The sequence below is a fragment of the Epinephelus lanceolatus genome, chromosome 3 (genome assembly GCF_041903045.1).
Source record: "Epinephelus lanceolatus isolate andai-2023 chromosome 3, ASM4190304v1, whole genome shotgun sequence".
NCBI classification, from domain to species: Eukaryota; Metazoa; Chordata; class Actinopteri; order Perciformes; family Serranidae; genus Epinephelus; species Epinephelus lanceolatus.
The window spans coordinates 46,970,511-46,985,024 of record NC_135736.1 but is presented as its reverse complement, the minus strand read 5'-3'; the positions used below and the strand labels follow the sequence as shown (position 1 = coordinate 46,985,024).

The following is a 14,514-nucleotide window of genomic DNA, read 5'->3' as shown; positions in this document are numbered from 1 at the left end:
AAAGCTTCATACCCATTTTTTAAATTTAAATAATTAGACCTACACATTATGTGCAATAAACATTTGGGAGCTGCTCTAGCAGACTGACAGTCTGATCCTTGTGCACAGTGTTATAAAAAATAATAAATATAAAAAGGACAGAGGTTTGATTCTGAGCTGAGGGTGAATTCTCGCTGTGTAATATTTGAATGTAAAGACAAAAGCTGATGTCCAAAGAAATGATTGATGTGCATAAACTCAGTAACTTAAGACAGTCCTGAGTAACAAACTAATATCCAGCAGGATTTAGACTGTGACAGACGGTAAATCTCCACTAATTAATGTGCTTCGATACAAGCTCTGACACGGACTGAATGAATGAGGAAATGAAACAGTGTGTAAGAGGGAGGAGACAGAGAAAAACTCAGGATTTACTGAAGAAAACCTGCCAGCGAGCAGGTTAGGTTCACAGGGTCTGTTACCATGGTGACTGACTCAGAGTTTCAGTTACCTCCCTTTCTGGAACGGATAACTCAGAGTTTCCCTCATCTCAGAGTTAACTTACTCTGAGTTTTCACATAACCTGCTTTCTGGAATACCCCTCTGGACTTGATGCCACCACAAACACTTTCAGTGGGCAGGAGAACTCACCTTGACAGACAAACTCCTTCAGCCAGTCAGCGTAACACAACACTGGGGAACATCTTCTTCGTCACCAACGGAGCCAGTTTATAAATCAAGCTTTTGTCAAAAGCAGTCAGAAGAATGCCAAAACATTTTTCCTCCTTCTAGTTTAACTGTTTTTATTGATTCTATTTCTGCAGTGACTTCACTTATCGCTGTGTTTACTCTGCTAACATTAGATTTAAAGCGTCACTTACCTTTCTGGAAATTTTACGCTTTTCTTTGTTTAGGTTAACACTAAAATGTAAGTGAATTCCACCAGAGATAAAAACTCAGAATTGTACCATTCTCATATGGTTCTAATGCTAATGGCTAACATTAGCCTACTGTAGCGTAGCCTCTGAAACATTAACGTTATCTTCCTTCTGCGTTTCCACTTACTAGTACCGTTAATGCTACTATCTAACATTAGCACTGTAACCTTATTCTAAAACTCATCAGTCATCACTGACAAGTTTTAAAACTCTGGGGTTGCGTTTGACTGTCTTGGTTGTAACGTTACACTCACTCTCCTCTTCTGTGTATCTAACGTCACCATGCCAACACCTACGTCTAGCTGCAGCCTGCATTTCCTGTCATCACCCACAATAAAGTCCCTGATTGGCTGCTTATGTTGTCAACTATGGTGTGGATCCCTGATTGGCCTTGACTGGATTTTAACATCTAGACATTGTGTGGGGCAGCACCGAGTCCAGACTGATTCTGAGAGCGAAACAGAATGACAAAAAATGAAGCCAACGCACAAGTGCCAAAAACTGCAGTTCCTTGAACGACCACTTGAGGCTGGCTCCAGAAGCCAGTCAATCTCCTTAAGACCCCCATGTTAGAATACCCAACTGGGGCAGGGGCCAATTTGAGTGACAGGTTGTTCGTGAAGTGTCTCCACAGTCTATGAGTCAGGTCCACTCCTCGCTCCTCAATAGCCTCTTTGGCTTGAAAACAAAAAAACCAAGATAGCGACAGGTTTTACAACAGCACATAAACCAATGGGTGACGTCACAGTGGCTTCGTCCATTATTTTATACAGGTCCATGGTCTAGACTGAAATATCTCATTGACACTTTCGTTGACACATTCATGATCCCCAGATAATCTCCCTGCTGGACCCATCCACCACCCCTTTCGCCCATACTATAGGGACTTTACAGCTCTTTATATACGCTGTTACTGCGGACATTACACACTGACGCCACCTGGCATCGTATCCTAACACCACGAAAGGTGCCTTTTTTGTGTCAGTGTCATAGACTGTAAAAATAAGTCAGTGTCTGATGCTGAAATCACTGACAAAGCAGCAGTATTTGATAAGTTTGGAATGAGAACGAGCATTACGGCTATGTCAGGCTAATCAACCTCAGTTCAACCATCTCTAACCAAACCAGGCTGATAAGAGCTACCTACACATGGTAAATGTTGCTTACAGTAATTTTTCTAATGTCTCAAATGTATTTTTTATTAATAGATGGAAAAGTGAAACATGACTCCTTTAAAACTGCATTTATTGATTTTTGGAAACTAAAGGGCAGAGGAACTCCAAAACAAGCAAACATAGAGACATCCAGGACACACAGAAACATTATCATCCTTCTGGGAGTTGTGTTTGTGTCCAGCTGATGATTTTAAGTCTAACATTCAATATCCGTCACCTCTGCTTTGGTCTCAACCAACTCCTGACAAAAATATCTGGCTGATCTGCTGCTACATGCTCCACTTCAGCTGGTTTCTAACTGTGTCCGTCTGCTGTTTGCTGCTGGGCAGGGAGTGCACAGTGGGTTTTTCGGAGCTTGTTTGATCACAAGTTGTCTGCTGCTGCTGGAAATAAGGATGATGAGAGTGCTTGGACTGAACCTGACAGTAAATGTGCTGTTAAATCAAAACTACATGCTAAATGAGGATAAAAAGCTCTGTAGAGCTGCAGAGTTGAGTGATGGTTGCAAACAGTGAGTACACACACAGCAAAGATATCAAAAACACCAAATATTGGAGTTATAATGTCTTTTTACACTGGAACGTTAACACTTTATCACACATATCGGCCGCTGGCCTTCAGCTCCGGACACAGCTTGGCCTCCAGGTCTTCTATCTTTATCGACTCCACGTCTTTGGAGCTGGACAGGCTGGCGGCACGGGTTATCTTGGTGAGCGTTTCCTCGTAGGGCGGAGGGAGGTAGACCATGACAAAGACTCCATCTGATCCATCGGAGCTGGTGCTGGTGTGGCGCTCTGCATTCCTGGTCAGGGAGGAGAGGAACTCAGCGCTGCTCTCTGCATCCTGGAGGTCCAGAGCGATGATGTTGGCCAGGCTCAGTTTGCTGCGGGAACACCGGCGGTAGACCAAACCGACCAGGAGAGCCAGCAGGAGGACGGAGACGACCGGGATGACGACGTAGAGCACCAGCTCGGTCTTTCTGTCTTCTTCCAGCTCATTCCAGTTGAAGCCCTGGAGATGAATAAGGAAGAGGCGAGTTTAAAAAAACTCTTGGATACTTTTGAATATTTCCCTGAAGAGAATGTTTTACCCATCAAATTCTTTGTTGACAACATGGTGTCATTTGAGAGTGCAATTTCAACCACATCCCCCCTAAAGTCCCAGGTATACTACAGTACAATATAAACTAGAGTGCATTATTTTAAAATGTTTTGGCTCAGTCTTATAGAGTCCTGTATCAAAATCTAGCTCTAGCACCTTTATTATTTTAGTTTATATCCTGCTCACATGGTGCATTTTCCTAAATAAAGTTAATCAAGTTAATGCAACCATACACATAACACATACAAATATACAGACATACAGATAACCTGGGGGCAGGCTGTATTCAGAGAGCACTAGTTGGTTTCTGGGTCTCAAAATGAAGCTGCTGTCTATGGTGTGTTGTGAATGACGGGAACTTAGGGGCCGAACAGTGAAGGTTTGCTCCCAGAAGTTTACATGGCCACGGGTAGGCTTTTTGTATAATCATGGGGGGTGGGGGACATATCTAAGCCTACCAATTTTGAAAATGTGATTAACTCTAATCCGCAGCCACAGCAAATGGAATTGCAGCAGGCAGAGGTGAAGATGTGCACGTACGCTAAGCTGCACCTGACCAGACGTCAGACAGTCAGCCAGGTTGTAAACACATTCACTATTTCTATCATACTTATCCTGAATTCTTGACACTGAAACTCATTTTCGAAACAATAGAAAACATTACAACAAAAATAAATATTTTCTATAGACCACAGCTTATTGTGGCCAAACCTTTTGGGATAAGAAATATATTTGTGTGGTTTTTTTTTAAAATGATTTCTAAACATTTAATTAAATGTTCCACCTCTTTTATAATTTCCCTGCTGAGCAGAGGCTCTGTGTCCCTGGTTCTCCGTCAGAGCACCAGGGGTAGTTGGGAGGCCTGTGCAGTGTCTCTGGCCGGCGCCAGATGCCCCCTCAGCCCAAACACCCCTCAGATGTCTGGGCGTTGGGACTTTGTCATGTTTCTGTTTGGTTTTTTTGGGGGGGAGTGTTTGGCTACTTTAAGAGAGTCACAGTTACTCAATCGCGTCTCTGGCCCATGTGGTCAGGGTGTTGTTTGATCTTTTACATGGTGCTTTTTACCAGTCATGACAATGTCACAATGGTTAGTATCATTTTCAATTTGTGAGTCCGTGTGTGTGTGCATCATCATGGCAAAATGCGGTCTTGGTGACACCTATTGTAGCATGAACTACCACCGAAGAAGTTGCCAGGTGTAAAAATGTCTGTGGGCAGATTTTGTCACTGCGATAGCATCGCAACCGTGCAAGATGATGTCACAAAACTTTACAAGTGTGTAGTTTAGATCCCAACTAACACAGAGTTTGAAGATGGGAGTCATCCAAGCAAGGGCGCCAGAAAAGGGATGGAGGCGGGGAGTAGGGAAGGAGCCATAGAGTGTTGTAGGTTGACAAGGAAGTTATCATTGCACTGGTTCCCTCATCAAAAAGCCTCAGGCTGTCCTCACAAATTTTTCAAGTTTTTTTCTATGAAAAGCAATGCACCCAAATTCATACATATTTGTATGTATTTTGAAAGACTGTGATCACATGACCAGTGCGCTGACAGAAGTAAACAAGCAAACAGTCCTGAGCGCTTGTAAAGAGGCAGGTTGAGTTGGTGGATGGGTCACAAAAAACACAGGGAATTTCCGCTAGAGTCTCGTGTTCGGACCCGTTTGAACTTTCCTAAACCTAACCTCAGCAACTTTTATTGCCTAAACCTAACTTCAACTTTACGTTAATTATGTAACTGTACGTTAACACTGTAACATCATTCGTGGGGTGCAAATTTGTAGGATATCTTACAAACTGTTCTGTAAAAATACATTGAAAGCCTTTGGGATTTTTCGATTGGATTTTGGATTTGGAAAATAAGCTCTGTGGCAAACAAATGTTTATGTTTATTTAACTCACACATTTTCTTCAGCAAGATAATCTTCACAAATGAACACCACTTTAGTGATTTCTGTAGCCAAAATGCAATCACCAGAAGTAAAATGCAAATGTTAGGCTATAAACAAACCACAGTATAGTCGCATGACTTTAATGTCACCAGGCGTGCTCAGAGCGATAACACTCTATACTCTCATTTAGCCACCTATTAGCAACCATCTTTTTCAAGACAAGTAAAGCCATCAAAATTCACAAGTGGGGTATTTACTGACGTATTTTATGTTGTAGAACAAAACTTGAAAGTCTCCTAAGCTTGTGTTAACCCCAGGCATTTAACCAAAAATCTGTTCAAAGAACCAGGAGGGGAAAGATGCTAACTCATTTCCAGGTTTTAGGACTCATTCCTAGAGCACTGTATTGGCCTGACCACTTTACACCCCTGGCACACATTTGTTTTAATTAGCAGGTCACTGTAACTCAGCTGGAGTGATCCCATCACAAGATGGTCTCTAGTTTGAAGTATTAAAATAGATATGAGTTTGTTATATTTACTGTGCAGGCACTTTTGTCTTTGCCACAAATGTTTTCATTCAGTTTCAGGTCAGTGTGATCATCTCACTGCTTGTTGCTGCTCTACTGAAGTCTTTCTTTTTCTACTGATGTGATGTCACTGCAGCTCAAGATCTCACTAATGAGAGAATAAAGACTCAGGGACCCAAACGCAGACAGGTTGAGGCAGCAGGATGAATTCAGGGGGTGACCACATTGTAATAGTGGTGATTAACTTGGAACAGAACAAAGGAACTGAGCTGATATTTGTAGAGCTGGATCAAATCAGAGGGAACAGGAAGCAGGTGAGTGATTGAGTGATGTGGGTCAGGTGGGTGCCGAAGGCCAGGCACTCAAGTGATGGGGAAAGGAGGGAAAGTCTGAGGACATCTGGTGCATGGAAGGACAATGACAATGGAGGAGCCTGAGGAGTGGAGTGGCTGAAGAGGAGGGACAGAGGAACAAACTGTTTTTAGACACCACACATGAACTTGCGATGACACAAGATCACTGTGTAGCCACCACTTCCATGCACTGAGGCAGCAGTGACTGTCATGCTAATCAGTCCTTAAACTGACAATAAATGCAAAGCGTAAAAACCTGAAGGAATAAAAACTACTTCATCATTCAACCCAGATTCAGTCTATATAAGTTAAACGACTGTGTTACAGATTCAGACTGATCCTCTGAGAGTGACCGGCAGCTGCTGTAAATCTGTGGTGCTGCTCATCATCACAAAACTCTGAGTCTGATCCAGACAAGAAGGGCGATCCTGCACTCTCCAGCTGTGAGAAAACAACATGTTGCTTACATCCGCTCAGAGTGTCCCAAATTCCCTCTGTCTCAGTTTTTCTAGCAATTAGTTAATGCCGCCTGGATGACCCAGCACCCTGCAGACTCTCTCTGGTCTGCAGGGTGCACAACTGGACAGTTTTAATGCTCAATCCGTCTGAGTGTGACACCGCTGCCCTCGGTACAAAGTGATGCTATCCTAGGAGTCTGAGCCATATGAGGCTTAAAGGACTTTTAGGGAAAGAAAGAGATAGACAGAAAGGAAAAAAACAGATCGCAAACCTGCTACAGTTGCATCTGCAAATTCTCTTTTGGTTTTCCATTAATATATCATGATAAGCCAAAATTTAGCACCATTACAGCATGAATAATCCACATTTCCTTTGCCTTGTTGTAAAAATTAAGACATCAGAGGCCTAACAGCAGAATGTCTCAACTTTTTCTCCATTTTTATCTCCAAAACTCTGCAACTGGAGATCAGATTATTCTGTTTTCAAGAGTGAAGTGGGAACAAATAGAGGGATTATTAAAAACAAAGCAGTTGGCAGTTGAAATGTGATTTATATCGTATATCTCTTGTATAACACAGAACACACACATGCAATTACAGCAGAGGGGTGGTGCAGGGTCAGCCAAAACGCCTGTGGAGCAGTGTGAGGGCTCGGTGCTATACTTGGTCCATTTGGGGACTTGAATCTCCAGTTCCCAAGCCACGTCCCCACAGTTTACATATTGTACATACTGTGCAATATGTAAATAATAGCACATTTCAAACTATTATATATTTTTTAAAAAACAGCTCAAACTTTTTCATTTAAAGCTTAATTCACAGGGGTAAATGCGCAGCAGTGAGCATAAAATCACAGCATGGACTAAGATATGCTAAGAAGATAAATCTGAAGTCCTGAGATGATTAATGTGAAAAAACATTTATTTGTTTTTTTGTCTCCATTTGCTTTTTGTGAAATCATGATGATGTGACTTCTGTTGGCCTTGAACAGCTTTTTTTAAAACCATCTGAAAGGTTTAAAGAGGAAATTCACTCACACACACACCATCTGAAACCTGTGACAAGGAGACACTGCTGTTTTGTATTTTCTAATCTTCTCATATGTTTTTTAATTTAAACTCTAGTTTAAATTAGTAACAGCTGTCAGATACATGTAGTGCAGTAAAACATACACTATTTCCCACTGAAATGTTGTGAAAACGTCGTATAAAGTGGCATGAAATGGAAAAACTCCAGAAAAGTACAGTAGTAGTGTTTTCCCTAATTGTTCTCAAGTACACTACTTGTACTTTAAACATCATACTGTGAACTTTGCAGATCCCCTGGTGACATGTATATATACATTTAGATTTTTTTCACATATTTTCTATTTCACATTTTTCTATTTTATATTATGTCTCTTTACTTTTGCATTTGATCGTTTTACACTATATTTTTTTATTTCTTTTTTTCATTTTTTTTATATGATGTCTCCTGACTTTTGTACTTAACCACTTAACTTATTATTATACACTATATTTTTTTAATTCTTTTTTCATATTTTCTATTTCATATTATGTCTCTTGACTTTGCACTTTATTGTTATGCACTCTATATTTTTTTAATCAATTTCTTGTATTTTTTAATATTTTCTATTTTTTTATGTCTCTTGACCTTGCACTTTATTTTCATACATTATATTTTTATTAATTTCTTATATTTTTTGTCGTGTTTTGTACCATTTCTTTCTCTTTTATATTATGTCTCTTGACTTTTGCACTTTATTTATCGTTGTACCAAATCACCATGAACAATTCCCTGTATGTGCACTTGGCATATATCTACTTGAGTGAATATACTTAGTTACTTTTCACTGCTACCATTCACAGTTGAGACTTGAAACAGTGCATAACTCAGCAGAAAACATGTACAAACACTACAGAGCACAAAGATAAAGACAATTAAATTAGCATCACCCGATCATCATCTATGACTTCGTGCCTGTTTACATGACTTTTTTATAAACAGTTTCAACTTCAGATTGAAATGATCCACTTTTACTATAAATTTTGTACTCCAATACTGTGATACGTGCAGCTGGCTGGTTTGTTATCGTGCTGGCATGGCCAAGCATCACACAAAGGCACACCATGTTCCTTTAGGTTTCTGTCAACATAAAAGTCTCCAAATATATCAGATATTTTAGGCTCAATGTGTATAAAATGATGCTTAATATTTTCATTTGATTTTGCATCATGAAGCTGTAATTAAGCTCTTTAACAAGCAGAAAGGGACATTTTCTCCTGTAATTTTAAATCCACATAATTTTAGGTAGACTTTAAAGGTTGAGAGGTGAATATATTTTCAGATTTACACTGCTGAACCTGAACTCAACACACCTGCTTCTCCTGTGTTGGAGGTGATCCTGTCACCCAGTCGTATGAGCCTCTACCTGCCGGTCCAAACTTCATCCAGCTGCTCTCCAGTAGCATTCGCATGATGCTCAGGTGATGGAGGTGGTGGTGGTGGGGTGGATGGAGAAATGTGTGTTTGTAGAGTAAATAGATGATGATCAACTAAAGCATTCAGTTGTTGGTCCAGTGGAGTAAACAGACCAGAGAGCAGGGAGGGGAGGGCTGTTGGTCAGCGAGGGAAGGAGGGAGGGAGGGAGGAGGGTGCTGGGAGACGAGGGTGAGAGAGATGGGCGGGTTGGTGATGGGGGGAGCCTGATGGAGGTGGAGGTGGAGGTGGGGTGGGGGGGACTAAGCGGCTGCTCACATGCCAACACATGCAGCAGAGCAACAGGATTCAGGCCAATGATGGGATTTAGAGCTGTGCAGCTGCCCTATATCATAGAGAGAGTGTAGTGCATGTGTGTGTGTGTGTGTGTGTGTGTGTGTGTGTGTGTATGTATCCAGTTTGTGTGCCAGTAAAGCTCAGTGACAGAAAAAGGCGGGGGCTCCTCTTCAGATCAAGTCTCAGGCACGTGGAACACAATCGAGGAAAAAAAACACACTGATTGTAAAAACGACACAGCTGTCACATCTGTGTGTGTGTGTCTGTGTGTGTGTGTGTGTGTATCACATCAGTCCAAGACAAAAGCCACTAAACCACAGCCTTCTCTGTTTGGGTCTGATCCTCTCTGTCTCCCGGTGTCTCCTGCGGACACCCTGAGGGGTTTCACAGATGCAACAAGTCGTCAACGCCATGTTCACAGTTTGGTGGTCACACTGAGCTAATTAGTGTTTCATAATCTGCACACTGTACTGTTCAGACATGCATTGTGTGAGTGACAGAAAGTGTGTGTTTGTGTGCTGGCCCTGCTAGTACTGAATGATGAAATGACTTCAGAAATATGTTGGACTCAGATGTTACATTTTGGTTGGAATAAAGAATCTGGTTGACGACGTTTTAAATGTTTAAGGATGACAGAATTGCACCATGTGTGGACTTTAACTTTATGACGTTTTGCAGACCTTGGATTTTGTTCTCCAAACCTTATAACTACGTGTTGTTATTCTACGTCGAGGTGACGTTGGCATGAGACATTTGGAAGACTGGATTTTGGTTACTTAACAACACAATTTAAAGCCAACAAAATATCAGCTTCATCTGTTGTCAGTTTTCTACATCAGCTGACACTGGCATTAGATGTCCTGACATTGAATTTCAGTCACCTGACGTCACAACCCAAATTCAAACAAATATTAATATTGAAAGACGTTGGTTGCCAGCTGGGTGTTAAGGACCTGATACTGCAGGTCTGGGACATTTAAGTTTACATGAAAACGATCCGCTGAAAACGGAATTGTTTCTCATTGTTGTTTTGAAAAAAGTTCCACGTTCAGACAACAATGTTTTGATAATAATCGCCATGCACATGGATCCACAAAAATTACCAAAAACGTTGTAGTACACATGCCAGGCCAGTAGTTGGCGGAGTGACTTTGTGATGAAACCACACACACACATATGCAGCAGCACATGCGCTTCCTTCTACAGAGCGGTGATGTATAAACAAACAAAATAGCAGACGAACGAACGTTTGTCTGGACGGACAGCGAAGTGGAGTTGCTACAGTAAATCTACTCTTTGCTGGAGACGTGTGGATGAATTCAACAGGGTGAGCAGCACAAACAGAGCTCGGGAGTCTGCTGTTGTTGTTGTGATGGTCGACTTTCTTGCACATGCCCACTGACCGGAACTGTAATGCGCATGTGCGAAAAGTCTCTGTTTTCAGAGGAACTGCATATTGCAAGTTTACATGACAACGGAGATGCTGCTGTTTCCAAAAAATTGCACTCTGGAACCCGTTTTCAATCGTTGTGTTTTCAGGCACCCAAAACACAGCTGCTGTGTAAACGATCAGCTAAAATGCAACTAATGTTTACAATTTTCAGTTGAAATCGTTGCCGTGTAGACAGGACCGAACAGCGCAATACATTCTCACGCCATTTGGTCATGGACCTTCCACGTCGACACATGACATGCAAGGTACCTTGGGTGCGTTGGTTATTGACTTTCTTCTTATATAATTCTTACCTAATTCACCCATTTTATTGAGACTTACATTCACTCCTAATTAAGGCGGGCTGCTTTGATTGACAGGCTGTCTGCGAGGCTCCACTACAGTCTATGAGTCAGATCCACCCTCCATTCCTCCACAGCTCCTCCCTCTCATCCAAATTTCTGGCTCCAAAAAGATGGTGACGGCCAAAATGTTGAAATCAACAGCCGTCCACAAACCAATGGGTGATTTCATTGTAGCTACGTCCATTATTTTTTACAGTCTATGATGAAAACTGAATGAACTTGAGGTGGGAGGGTCTGAATTGGGGCCCATGGCTCATTTTTACCCAGGGGCCCTCCTGTGGGTTAATGTGGCCCTGGCGCTTAACGGCAGAAAAGGTTGTTAAGATGGAAACTAAAGATCATTTTAGTTTTGATTAATTAAAGTTGATTTATAAACTGTCATGGTTTGTGTGCAGAGCTCTTTATTTCTAAAGTGACTAAAGCTGCCGGATAAATGTAGTGAGTTAAAAAGTTCTTTCCCTCTGAGATGTGATGGAGTAGAAGTATCATGAAAAGAAAAGCCTCAAGTAAAGTAGAAGTACCTCAAAATAGTACCTACATACAGTACTTAACTGAATGTACGTTATTTTCCACTACCAACTTTGGCCTTCAAAATGCATGTTCTGCACAGCTGCACGAGAAGAAGCTGATGGTGTCAAACATCTGTGTGTGTGTGCGTGTGTGTGTGTGTGTGTGAGTTGTTGTCAGCCCGTGGCGTGCAGCCTCCTTACATTAATCCTCATTGAATGTTGCATGAGAGAGAAAAATACCTGAAAATGTTTTCTGATTAAATATTTATGGGATGGATTAGAGAGACGAGATTACTGTTAGTGATGAGCTGAGCTGGTTTAATCACTCAGGTTGATTTATTAAAATCAGGAACGACAAAATCTATCTGTATCTGTCTCTCTTGTTTTTTATCTGTATTTTATATTCTTAGTATTATTTTAATTTTCTGATTTTGTTTGTGGCTGACTGAAGTCCTGAAATGTTTTAATCCTGGTTCAAAAGCACTTATTATTACTGTTATTTATTTGATGTAGAAAACCTTTCTACTCTTGGTCGGTCTTCATTTTGATGAATAATATAATCAACTTGATGGGCCTCAGTTGATCTGACTTGAATAAATGTTTATTATTAATCAACACAAATGTGATCAGAGAAGCTTTTGGCACAGTTTATGTGCATGGACAGAAACCAGCATGCTGCCCCCGCGACCCGACTTCTGATAAGCAGTTGAGAATGGATGTATTGATTAATCACATCTATTATTCTGGATTTTGATAAACTGTTCCTCATAAACACACTATTAGACAAAAAAAATATCTCCCAAAGTTCACTTACTATCTTTTTTCTAGAGCTTTCAAGCACATTTCTCTTCATCAGCAGAGAGGGTTTTCAGTCTTCATGGAGATGATGATGATGATGATAATGATGATGCCAGTGAAGACCATGAGATGTGGTGGATAAAGCCAGTAAGTGGACCTTGAATAATGATTTTGTCCAGTTGTTGTGTTGCCTGGAAAAGTCAATAACACATAAAAAAAAAGTAGTAATTCTGTATATAAGATAAAGATAAATATAGAAAAACTGTATAAAGTATATTTATTAAAAAAAAATTCAAAATAAACACAATTAAATATTTTTATTTGTTATCTTTATATAAAGTATTTTGTTAAACTACTATTTAGGAGGTCAAGAATAAACTTTTGCAGTCAACAACAACATATTGTATGTTATGTAATAGTAAATTATCATACAAATACACAAACAAATAACAGGTAAATAAAAGTAAATAAAAAAAGGTACATTAAATGAATATAAAAAATGCAAATTAAAAATGAAATATGGTAAAATAAAATAATAGTAAATAAAAAGCAGCCCAGGCTTGTAAAGAATGACCATGACAAGGATATTTATTTCATATAATTCTCATCTTTCATATACTTATACAGCATATATAAAATGATACCACAGTTCACATCATTTTCTTCGGTAATTATTAGTCCTTAGAATCAAAGGAGATTATTTCTGTCAAATATTTTAAATACTTAAAAATGTCTGGAATTAATTTCTTTCTTTCATTTTTTATTCATTTATTTGTAAATGCTGATTAATCTTCCCAACACAAATCCAAATACCTGTTTGGATATACAAGGTAGTAGAAACTTCTACAATATTCCTGTTCTTTTATTTTCTTTCCACATTTTTGTTTCACCAGACTGAGCCACCTGTCTTACATCTCATCACGTCACTAACACTGAATCCTGTTTAAATCGTCCTTCAGAGACCTGATGAAGTCTGTCACTGACACTGAACAGAGCTGCAGCTTGTTTTTCCACCCAGATTTTACAAATCAGCAGAATCTTAACTCACTCTGGTTTAAATCCTCAACATGCCTTCAATCAGAGGATTTAAAGAAGCCATCAGCTCTGACTGCTGCTGATGAGGACGAGCGTGACAAACGACTCCTGTCAGACTGCAGACACACAAACTGTGGTGTGTCAACAGAACTGTTTGTTGTGACATCTCAAAGAGTGAATACATTTAAATGTTTTTAGTAAGGCTCGGTGCTCACCACAGGTCAAACTGACTCACATCTGACTGTGAGGACATTAAATCTCATACTGTTCATGTTGTTTCAAGCAACTCTGCCTCCTCGACATTATGTTTAAATATTACTGATTTGCCATAATAATAAATAAAAGAGGCATTTTAAGGGAACACAAATCTGCCCAGAGCAGTCATTTTAAAATTTGTACAACTTTCTGTATTTTGCACTTGTGTGTTTGAGGTCTTCTCCCGTGTTGAATCTTGTTAACAGGTTGATAAAGCTGAGAGCTACCTCGTGTTTCTCATACCGTGCTGTGTCTTACAATATGAATTGATTTAAAGGAACAGACGAGTCAGTCATGTTCTTTGTTTTCTTCCCAGAATAATAACAAGCAGCTTCGGGTAGAATAAATATCTGTAACCTGTTCAGATTCTGGTGCATCCCTAGGTGCAACACAAAGTTTTCAAGACTCATCTCACTTTATGAACACTGTTGAGTAAAAGGGCAAAGATGGTGTTTTGTGGATTTTTCGTTCGGCATATTTTTGTTACGGCATGAAGTGTGAGTGGGAGTACGTGTGTGCCATCCCTTATAATGCCCACCTATAAGTATAAAGTATAGTGTAGATCAGTGGTTCCCAACTCGCTGTTCAAAAGTGGGTCGTTAAAGTTTGTAAAAATCAGACTTTATTTTAGAGCACAGTGGGTTTCCGACACAGAGCTTTTATTTTGAAGTACCGCTTTTTGCTGTAGAGTGAGTGAATAATGGTCAGCTACTTAACACACACAGCAAACTAGCTCGACAACATGTATGACGCTGAGTATATCAAACTATGTGGATCTTGAAGCAATGACTAAGGAGGAATCTGGACCCCCTGGTTGGAGCAGTTGGGAACCACTGGTGTAGATGACCTGACATGACTTCAGCCAGATGACTGGACATGAGGAGAAGCAATTGTTCTGGGAACTGGTTATGGGAATAACAGGAA

General features: G+C 40.2%; 1 protein-coding gene across 1 annotated transcript; it reads right to left on the bottom strand.

Annotated features, from left to right (window-relative positions):
- Nucleotides 1-2,145: 2,145 nt before the first annotated feature.
- Nucleotides 2,146-9,168, bottom strand: smim28 (small integral membrane protein 28). The gene is made up of 2 exons (XM_033625199.2): nucleotides 8,800-9,168; nucleotides 2,146-3,103 (listed from the first exon to the last, which is right to left on the bottom strand). Exons 1-2 carry the CDS (start codon nucleotides 8,896-8,898, stop codon nucleotides 2,687-2,689), a joined length of 516 nt encoding a protein of 171 aa, XP_033481090.1. The 5' UTR covers nucleotides 8,899-9,168; the 3' UTR covers nucleotides 2,146-2,686.
- Between the last annotated feature and the right edge of the window lie 5,346 nt (nucleotides 9,169-14,514).